At 34.2% G+C, this 10,811-nt stretch overlaps 1 protein-coding gene across 1 annotated transcript; it reads left to right on the top strand.

The window, feature by feature from the left end:
- The first annotated feature begins 6,527 nt into the window (after nucleotides 1-6,527).
- On the top strand, nucleotides 6,528-7,773 carry LOC127096162 (uncharacterized). Its single transcript, XM_051034772.1, has 2 exons — nucleotides 6,528-7,131; nucleotides 7,361-7,773. The coding sequence occupies exons 1-2, from the start codon at nucleotides 6,528-6,530 to the stop codon at nucleotides 7,771-7,773; spliced, it is 1,017 nt and encodes a 338-aa protein (XP_050890729.1).
- The last annotated feature ends 3,038 nt before the right edge of the window (nucleotides 7,774-10,811 follow it).

The following is a 10,811-nucleotide window of genomic DNA, read 5'->3' as shown; positions in this document are numbered from 1 at the left end:
AAAAAAAAGTACATTAAACCCCTATCTAGCCTTGATTTTGACTCGGTCGATGAAAGCGTTTGTGGGTCCCACATGCAGGAGGTTGCCCAATTCACGTAGACCGTCTACGATTTTCATCATTTGTTGGCTGGGTATAAGGTCTCGCGTCATTCCTAGGATTCATAAATTCAACGACCACATCATCATTAAACTCGTTTGTCATCGCTGCACTGCCATAACTTAATCTTGTTCCCTCGTTATTCCAATTTGGTTGGGTGGTAGGTGACATTGAGTTATTCATGCAGGGGTGTAGGGTTGTTGGTCTTGGGATGTATTAAGGGTGAATGTGTTGGGAGTGGTTAAAAGTAATTTGTGGTTGGGGTGTTTGGTAGTTGTGTTCTTGTGGGGTAGGCTGTGAGAATGAGTATTGGTTATAGTGGGTGGTGGATTATGTGTGTTGTTGGGTGAATGATGTTCATGGGGTAAATTTTGGGTTTTGTTGTTGGATGTTGTTGGGTGTTGTAGGGGGTTGGATTAAATGATGGATATGGTTGATGATAGTGTTGGCTTGGGGTATAAGGTAATGCGATACACTTACTTCTTTGTCTGTCACCCGTGCCTGCAATGGGCGGCAGAGCTAATTTCTTGTCTGACACCTGTTCATTGAATGAGCGACATCATTGAATTCGTCTTCCAACATGCAGGTTGACCGCCCATGCATTCGGCAGCATCCTTAAAGTTGTCTGACAACCGCTCCTTCAATGGGCATAACTATGTAATTCAATTTCTTGACCATTTGGCCAAGTTTTAGCATGCACATATGTGTGCAAACTGACAAAAAAAACTATCATTTTATAACTATCATTTGTTCATGAAAATTTACACCAACTCAAAACATTTTCATAACATTTGTGTGCATTAATTCCATCACAAATTGTTATATCATGTCTCACACTCAAAAATATAGTTAATGTTCATCACAAAGGAAATGTTATTGCATCTGATGAAGTGGGCTTGGTCTTTGAAAATACTGAAATTTATCGTTTCACTATTAGTAGAAGGTCGTCATTCCAACATTTGAAAGAAAGGATAGAGATGAAGCTTCAAGCAGGATCTATTTCACACATTACTTACAGAAATGTTGTTCATTTTGGGAACAACCAATTTAAATTTGTTCCATTGAAGGTTCGCGATGACGAAGATGTTGAAATGATGTTCATGAATCATGAATGTTATGGGTTTCCGTACATTGGTTTATATATAATATTTGAACAATGTCAATAAATCCAGATGTCACAGATAATCAATGCATCGAAAGAAGATGCACCAACTATAATGCCAAACAAAGATCTTGAATAAAAGGATGATGAAGAAGAAAATGAGGTACAAGTTGATCATTACTTTACTACTTTATTTGAAGAAGGCAGGAACGTTGAACAAGAAGCAATTGACGAAGACGACATTGATGAAAAACACATTCTAGTTAGGAATGTTTTATGCCCACCTTCCCATATAACAAATATGTCCTTAAGTGCAGATAAATCATTCTTTGAATGACCACGCATTCCTTGTCTTCCGGTGGAGGGTGACAAAGATGTGGGTAACCAATTTAGAAATAAAGTGGAATGTGTGCTTGCCATAAAGAAATATCACATGAAACACTTAGTGGATTTTAAGGTGAAAGATTCCGATAAGAAGAGATATCTAATATGTTGCAAAACAATACGTGCAAGATTCGTTTATTGGCGTCCTATAGAAAAAGAAGTGACTTGTGGGAGATAGCCATTATGAACCCCTCACATAGTTGTTAAACAACTATCTTTAATCAGGATCATCAAAAACTTAGCTCTCACCTGATATGTCAACGTTCAATGCCTTTTGTAGACAAGGATTCTTCTATCAAGGTGAGCATTTGTATCAATAAAGTTGTTTCTGAATACAATTTCAATATGTCATACAGGAAAACATGGATTGCAAGGAATAAAGCAATTGAACAAATATACGGTAACTGGGAGAATTCATACAAAGAACTTCCACATTACTTGTTAGCACTTAAAAAATTTATTCTAGGTACAGTGGTGGAAATGGAAAGACTACCCATATATACAGATGATGACACTATTGTTAAAAGGAAACATATCTTCCACTGACTATTTTGGGCATTCCAACCATACGTTAGAGGCTTTTCATATTGCAAGCCTATACTTCAAATTGATGGAACCGGGTTATATGATAAGTACAAAGGAATGTTGCTTATGGAGGTAGCATAGGATGGCAACAATAATATTTTCCCAGTTGCTTTTGCCCTTGTGGAAGGTGAGACGACTGGAGGTTAGGGGTTCTTTCTACAAAACCTGAGAAGGCATGTTGCTCCTCAACCTGACCTATATTTGATTTCAGGCAGGTATGCATCGATTGAAAGTGAATACAATAATCCAAATAATGGTTGACATAATCAACCATTTATGCATGTCTAATGTATCAGACACATTGCGCAAAATTTCATGAGAGAAATCAAGGACAGAAATCTCCAAAAAAAAGTTATTAACATGGGTAAATATCTATTTATTTGCTAACATTATATCTTAGTCAATTATATATTATAACATTAACCCCTTTTTTACATATAGGGTATGCTTTAAACTAACCAACTTTTAACTATTAACATAACGAAATTGGCATGGCTAATAGTGTTGCTTTAAGGTGGGTAGACAATAATCCAGTAGAAAAAAGGACGAGGGCATTTGACAAGGGTCGGTGTTGGGGTCACATGACAACGAACCTCGACGAGTCAATGAATTCAGTCTTTAAAGGCACGTGTAATCTGTCCATTATAGCATTGGTAAATGCAACATACTATAGACTGGGATCACTGTTTGCTGAAAGGGGTGCAAAGTGGAGTGCAATTTTAAGTTTTGGGCAAACATTTATAGACAATTGCGTTAAGGTGATGAAAGAAGAAATAGCAAAATCCAACACACATCAGGTAAGATTTTTTTACTACAATCAAAACACTTTCAGTGTGAAGGAGACAATGGACCATGGTGACGGGAAGCCTATGGGACATTATAAGGTCAACCTAATAAATGGTTGGTGTGACTGCGGAAAGTTTCAAGCATACCGTGTCCCTTGTTCACATGTTATCGTTGCATGTTCTATGGTGCGCCACGACGCATATGCTCTTTTGTTCAACGTTTACAAGGTTGCAAAGCTATTTGGGGTTTATAACACAAGTTTTCCAAATGAGTATTGGTCTATTTATGAAGGATATCAAATTTTCTATAATCCAAGAATGCGGAGGAACAAGAAAGGTTGCCCAGTTAGCACACGTATTAGAATAGAAATGGACACGACTGATAAGTTGGAGAGAAAATATTCCATATGTCATCTTCCTGGTCATAGTCGAACTCGGTGTCCCAATGTTTGAACTAGTAATAATTAATTTTTTATTTTGTTATCAAGTATCATTTTCAGATTGTCATCAAGTTTCTCAATTATTTGAACCATTACTCATTAAGTATCAAATATAAATAACAAGAAACCAAATATTACAAAACAAACCATAACAGGTCTAAATAAACAACACATATAACAGATATCAAAACAAATAAAAATATTTAACCACAACATTTCTAACTGATTACAACAATCAAACTGGTATCATTTGGTCCAAACATCATTGACCTCACATCCTTATCATTTTTAATTTGCACTCATCCACGCAGGACATCCTGTATCTTAATACTTCTAATTTTTTTCTCCTTCAGATATGTCTCTGTCTAACCAACGGGTCAACTCTCTTTATAGTTTCTCAAAACTACTGATGTTTCAAAAGAGCATCTTCATCGGAGGCTTGTCTATCGAAAATCACATTCCTTTTGCGACGATACATGTTAGATTTTATTCTCAAAGGATCCGTACACTGGTGTGATCTATTTTTCACATCTATTCTCATGTTAAATTTTTATTTAAATACAAAAGGCTTTGAGTTTCTTATAAGCCTATTTAGTTAAAAAAAAAACTAAGTCACAGACAATAAAAAAACGTTTAAGTCTAGACAAACATATTTAAATAAGTATGAATAATTTTTTTATTATTATTATTATTATATTATTTTTATATTTAAAATTAAAATATAAAAATAAAGCTTAGTCATTTTGAAAAACTTATAAAAATAAGTGTACTAAGTTGTTTTCATAGGTTCTCTCAAACAAATAATATCACAAAAGTTACGTTAATATATAAACATGAATAAGTCAATGCAAATAAACCGTTAGTCTCGTAGATCTTTTAATTTGTTAATCTATTTAATCATTAATTGAATTGCTTATTTATAAATGTCCAAATAAAATAGGCTTTTATGAAGGCTTATAGGCCAATCAGACTTTCGAAAAGGTCAGACTCAGACCTAAAAATAAGCTTATGATAAGTTGATTAGTGCATTTTGATGCATATTCTTCTATAATTATACTTAGGCATTTCTATAATTTATTCTATTGTTTTTACTATTTTAGTGTGTTTTTATATTTAAGTTTATTTTTGGCTTTATTTTATTTTCGTACTTTATTTTCAGCATAAATAGTTATTTGATATCTTGTCACTATTCAGATCATAACTTGGGCTATAGGACTCGGATTGACACGTTCTAATATACGTTGGAAAGCTAAGAGAAAGAACTACAACTTTCATGTTTAAGTCAAAAGAATATTCGGAATGAAGAATGGTCAAATAATTCGTTAAAGTCCCAGACTTAATTAAAATAGTTAATTTGAGCCGATTTTTGTAATTTTCGAGTCGGATCCCATAAGGGCCCGAATTTCCCTTTTATTATATTAGGTATTCCACTGTTACATGAATCTAATTCTGAATTTTGATGATACAATATTGATTAGAAGATTCCATGGAGAGCTAATTCCCAAAGAGCTGATTTGTTGTATTCAAATTCCACTTTGAGGTTTTTATTAATTTCAGTTTAATTTCAATCTCTTTTTAATTCTTCCTATAAACTCGTTTGCTTAATTCGATTACTTTCGTTTGCTTAATTTGATTGTTTCTTATAGGATATAGTTGATTAAATTTGATTGTTTGTATGATCCTTAACTATAATCACGTTAGCGTAGCTTTTTCGTTATCGTGTTTGATTAAGTCGTGTTTGCTTAATTCGCGTCTGCTTAAATCCGTTTGCTTAATTAGGAAATTAGGAACATACATCATATAATACCAATTTGCACTTATCAATGGGTATTGTAATCGAATGGGATTGAATCCGCTAGGGAATTGAAGTTATAAGAATCAATGATAAGTCGGAAATCAATACAATAGATTAGCTTATTTATCAATTTTGCCTTTACCTTTAATCATCTTCGATTTAAGTTTTGAACCTTAAAAACCCTTTCTTTCTATTCGTTTGGTTATAACATTCAAGAGTCCTTGTGATACGATATTCGAGTGTCACTTTCGTTTTACTACACTTTTAAACTCGTTGTTGATCCGTGTGCGACATCAGATCAAATTGGCGCCGTTGCCGGGGATTCTTGTAGATTTTAACCATTATTATAGCCTAACTATTATTATAGTCATAGGTGTTTTAACATTTTTTTGCCATAACTTTCTTGTGTTTTTGCCATAAAAAAATCTATTTTTTTTAAGAAAATTGTCTCAAATTATTCTGATTGTTTGTCGATTAACTAGGAAAAAATCAAGGATCAAAAGCCTCTATCTAGAGACTAAATAGTGGAAGTCATCCTAAAAACCTGAAATTCATTATTTTTCTATTTTTTATGATTTTTTTCTGTTTTGATAGTCTCATAAAATTCCGAAACAATTCTCAAAAAATTTAATTGACGTTATTAGATTAATTTTTATGTTTTTGTATTTTTTTCCCTTTTATTTTAATAGTTTTTTTTTACGTATTTCAATTGTTTGTTCTTAATAGGGACATTGTCGGTATTTTTCTATTTGTTGTTGCATTGCTGAATTAGTTATGTGTTTTCTCATTCTTTGTTGATTTGTTTTCTATTGAGTTTAATATGGCTGACCAAAGAACTCTGAGAGAACTTGCTGCTCCTGATATGAATTACAATGGTTTATGTATTGAATATGTTGATGTTACTGTTCCTTTTGAGTTGAAATCTGGTTTAATACACTTGTTGCCAAGGTTTAGTGGTCTTGCAGGTGAGGATCCGCATAAGCATCTTAAGGAATTTCAGGTTGTTTGCTCTATACCATTGAGACCTAAAGGAATCACCGAAGATCACATCAAGCTAAGAGCCTTCCCGTTTTCACTACAGGATGCTGCCAAGGATTGATTATATTATCTTGAATCAAATTCTATCACGACTTGGAATGATTTGAAGAGAGTCTTCCTAGAGAGATACTTTCCTGCCTCCAGGGCCGCATCAATCCGAAAAGATATATGTGATATTAGATAGGGAAATGAGTCATTGGCTGAGTATTGGGAGAGATTCAAACAATTAGTATCCAACTGCCCTCAACATCAAATTACCGAACAACTGCTTATTCAGTATTTCTATGAAGGATTGTTACCAATGGATAGAAACATTCTTGATGCTGCTAGTGGTGGAGCACTTGTCGATAAAACTCCAGTTGCTGCTAAAGCCCTGACTGAGAACATGTCACCCAACTCCCAACAATTCACAACCAAAAATAATTCTATGGTCCAAACAAAAGGTGTGAATGACATTCAGATCTCCTCTTCCAACAAGGCCTTAGAAACCAGAATTGAAGAGCTTACTTCTTTAGTGAAACAAATGGCAGTGAGTAAACCTCAAACATCAAAGTTGTGTGGTATTTGTACTTTTACTGAACATCCAACTGACACATGTCCTATTCTTCAAGATGAGTCGGTCACTCAGTTGCCTCAAGCATATGCAACTAACTTTTTCAAACAAAGCAACAATCAGAAAGGGTACAACATTCCTGACTTGTTCACCAACAAATATCACCCCAATTGGAGAAACCATCCAAACCTTCGATATGGAAACCAGCAGCCCACCCAACAACAATTAGTTGCACCCCTGCCACAGACCACTCCCCAAGTCTTCACCTCTGCACCTTCCGGACCTTCATTAGAGGATCTTGTCAAACTAATGGCTGTGAACAATCTCCAATTTCAGCAACGAACAGATTCCAGTATTCAGACTTTGCAGACACAGATTGGACAACTTGCCACTTCGATGAATGCCATGCAGCAAGCCCAAGGATCAAACCAACTTCCTACCCAAACAGTTGTGAATCCAAAAGGTCCTAATGCTAATGTGAGTGAAATTTTGTTGAGATCCGGGAAGGTAACAAAACCATCCCCAGAAAAAAATAAAAAAAATTCTTTAGGTAACACCTGAACCTTCTTCCGTTGAGATAGAAACTGAACCCTCTGTTGTGGTAGAAACTGAAAAGGAAAAAGAGAAGGAGTATGTGCCACCAGTTCCCTTCCCACATAGAATACTGAAAAATAAAAGGACTGGTGATGGAGATAATGAGAGAGAGATTTTAGATGTGTTCAGAAAAGTGGCGGTAAACATTCCGCTTCTTGATGTTATTAAGCAGGTTCCAAAGTATGCAAAATTTCTAAAAGACTTGTGCACAAGTAAGAAAAGGTTGAAGGGAAATGAGAGAGTAAATTTGGGACGAAACATTTCAGCCCTTATCCAGCCTAAACATTCACCTGAAAAAGCTATTGTTTCATCCCTCAATCAGGCCATACCCCAAAAGTGCAAGGATCCAAGAACTTTTGTTATTCTGTGTACCATTGAGGATAGTAAATTCGAAAATTGAATGCTTGATTTGGGAGCAGACATTAATGTTATGCCTACTTTTGTTTATAATAACCTTGATCTTGGTCCTTTACATCATACAGGTTTAATCAGTCAACTAGCGAACAGAAGTAGTGCTCGCCCTATTGGAGTAGTGGAAGATGTGCTTGTTCAAGTTAATGACTTGATTTTTCCTGCAGATTTCTACATTCTGGACATGTATGAAGAAACAAATTCAAGCAGATCGCCCATCATTTTAGGCAGACCATTCATGAAAACGGAGAAAACAAAAATTGATGTCGACGATGGAACCATGTCCATGGAATTTGGTGACATTGTCGCAAAATTTAACATTTTCGATGCCATGAAACATCCCTCGGAGGAGCATTCTATTTTTCATATTGAATTGATCTCTGAGTTGGTTGATGACACCTTTTCTGAATTGTTTTCACTTGATTTTCCATCTCTATCTGAGTTTGATGATGTTTATTCATGTGATGATTGTACTGACACTAACATTTGTGTTGTCTGTGCTGAGATTGATGATGCCTTGTAGGGTGATAGTATAAACGAAGTTGTTTATGTGGCTGAAGCTCTTGACATTCCGGCTGCCCCAAACATACCATCCATTGAACAACCACATTCTTTAGAGCCTAAACCACTTCCCAAGGATTCACATGATTCAGCAAAGCTTCAACTTAAGCAGAAATATAAGAAGGGAATTGGATGGACCTTGGCTGACACTTGTGATATTAGCTCATCCATATGTATGCATATGATCTCACTTAAAGATGAAACAAAAGTAGTGAGGCAGCCCCGTAATCCTTTAATTCTTGATGTTGTGAAAAAGGAGATCACTTTCACGTGCTCATTCAACACTTTTACTTATCGAAGATACTTTTTTGATCCTGGAATACAAGGAAAATGCACTAATCAAAATTTCAAGGTCAATTGACACTACCCAAAGCTACTCCATGAGAACCCGACTTTTGAAGAAGAGACTGTAGAAGAGCTCTCTTTGGGGAAGGCTGCTTATGCGATCATTTATCCGCCTTGACTCCTCGGGTGTGTTCTTTCCTTTCTCTCACTCTTATTTTATATTTATGCTCTTTCATTGAAGACAATGTATGTTTTAAGTGTGGGGGAGGGAACCATTATTTTTGTTTTATTTTCTTTTTTTTTTCTCTGTTTTGGTTTTGGTTTGCTTTCTTTAAAAAAATTGCATGTTTTTTCCTTTGGTTTTTGAGTTACAATTATGAGTATTTTTAGTATGATAGGTAAGACTAAACTCTAAATTGTACATCATTTGTGGTAGATCAATTAACCTTATGAGATTTTGAGCTTTATATGGATAACATATAAAAATGTATCTCTTTCTTTCTTGTGTGATTCTCATGTCTGTTAGTCTCTAGAACTTGAATTGACTCTTGTTGATGTTGTTGTTTACTTGTACACACTGGTATGATAAAGACAATTTTGTTTTCTTTTGTTTTTTTAGCCAGCTAGCCAAAAAGCCAACCCTAAAATAATTGCATCCCTTGTTTGAAACCCCCTTGAGCCTATTATCCTTTTTTTTATTCAAAACTCATTACAAGCCGAGAAGTGAAAAACAATGTTATCATCCTATTCAAAGGGTTGAAAGAGTCTTGTTTGGAGTGTATGGGGTTGAATAATTATGTTTATAATATTTCAAAAGTTAGCAGAAAAAGAAAAAAAATAGAAAAGAAAAAAAAGGAATGAAAAAATAGAAGGATAAGAGGAAGAAAAAATAGAAGGATAAGAGGAAGGTAAAAAAAGGCATTATGTTTGTAATATTTCAATACATGTCAATACATATTCCTTCCAAAAAAAGAATAAAAAGAGGAAAGAGAAGACAAAATAATTGCTATAGAATTGTTCAAGTGAATGAAATATTTTGTAAATTCAACTCCCGCAGTTTCTTTCAAGTGTCTTTTATCTCTTTGAATTTTAGCCTAGTACCCCTTAGGATTTATCTCACCCTTACCTTGACCATGTTACAACCAAATAAAAGTCCTTTTGATCTTTGTGTGCATGTATTTCAACTGTGGATGTTAGAGTCTTTTCAAGCTTATGATAATACTAATTTTCATGTTGTACTTTGAGTGTAAACAGTTAATCTAAACACTTGAGAGTTGAGTGAATAATACCCTGTGAGGATCTTATTGTTGTTGATGTACTTTTTGGTAATCTATTTTTCTATCTGCTTTGAATGTCACAAAAAGTTGCTCACTAACACCATATTCTTGAAGCTTAGACTTAGAATTATGCTTATACCTTGTATCTTGAAAATTTTTGGAAGTGCATGTTCTGTTTTCTTTCCTTTTATTTTGAAATTGTAATTTTGCTCGGAATGCAAAAGTTCAAGTGTGGGGGAATTTGATCAGTGCATTTTGATGCACATTCTTCTATAATTATACTTAGGCATTTCTATAATTTATTCTATTATTTTTACTATTTTAGTGTGTTTTTATATTTAAGTTTATTTTTGGCTTTATCTTATTTTCGTACTTTATTTTCAGCATAAATAGTTATTTGATACATTGTCACTATTCAGATCATAACTTGGGCTATAAGACTCGGATTGACGCGTTCTAATATACGTTGAAAAGCTAAGAGAAAGAACTACAAGTTTTATATTGAAGTCAAAAGCATAATCAAAATGAAGAATGGTCGAATAATTCGTTAAATTCCCAGACTTAATTAAAATAGTTAGTTTGGGCCGGTTTTTGTAATTTTCGGGTCGGATCCTATAAGGGTCCGAATTTCCCTTTTATTATATTAGGTCTTCCACTGTTACATGAATCTAATTCTGAATTTTGATGATACAATATTGATTAGAAGATTCCATGGAGAGCTAATTCCCAAAGAGCTGATTTGTTGTATTCGAATTCCATTTTGAGGTTTTTATTAATTTCAGTTTAATTTCAATCTCTTTTCAATTCTTCATATAAACTCGTTTGCTTAATTTGATTACTTTCGTTTGCTTAATTCGATTGTTTCTTATAGGATAAAGTTGATTAAATTTGATTGTTTGTATGA

This window comes from Lathyrus oleraceus, chromosome 6 (assembly GCF_024323335.1).
Source record: "Lathyrus oleraceus cultivar Zhongwan6 chromosome 6, CAAS_Psat_ZW6_1.0, whole genome shotgun sequence".
Lineage (NCBI taxonomy): Eukaryota > Viridiplantae > Streptophyta > Magnoliopsida > Fabales > Fabaceae > Lathyrus > Lathyrus oleraceus.
This window is presented reverse-complemented; position numbering and strand designations above follow the sequence as displayed.

Excerpts from the sequence above, each read along its gene's own strand:
- LOC127096162 (XM_051034772.1), top strand. The coding sequence starts at position 6,528 with ATGGATAGAAACATTCTTGATGCTGCTAGTGGTGGAGCACTTGTCGAT. Across the intron at positions 7,132-7,360 it reads TCAGCAACGAACAGATTCCA|AAACTGAACCCTCTGTTGTG; the intron begins GTATTCAGACTT and ends CCGTTGAGATAG.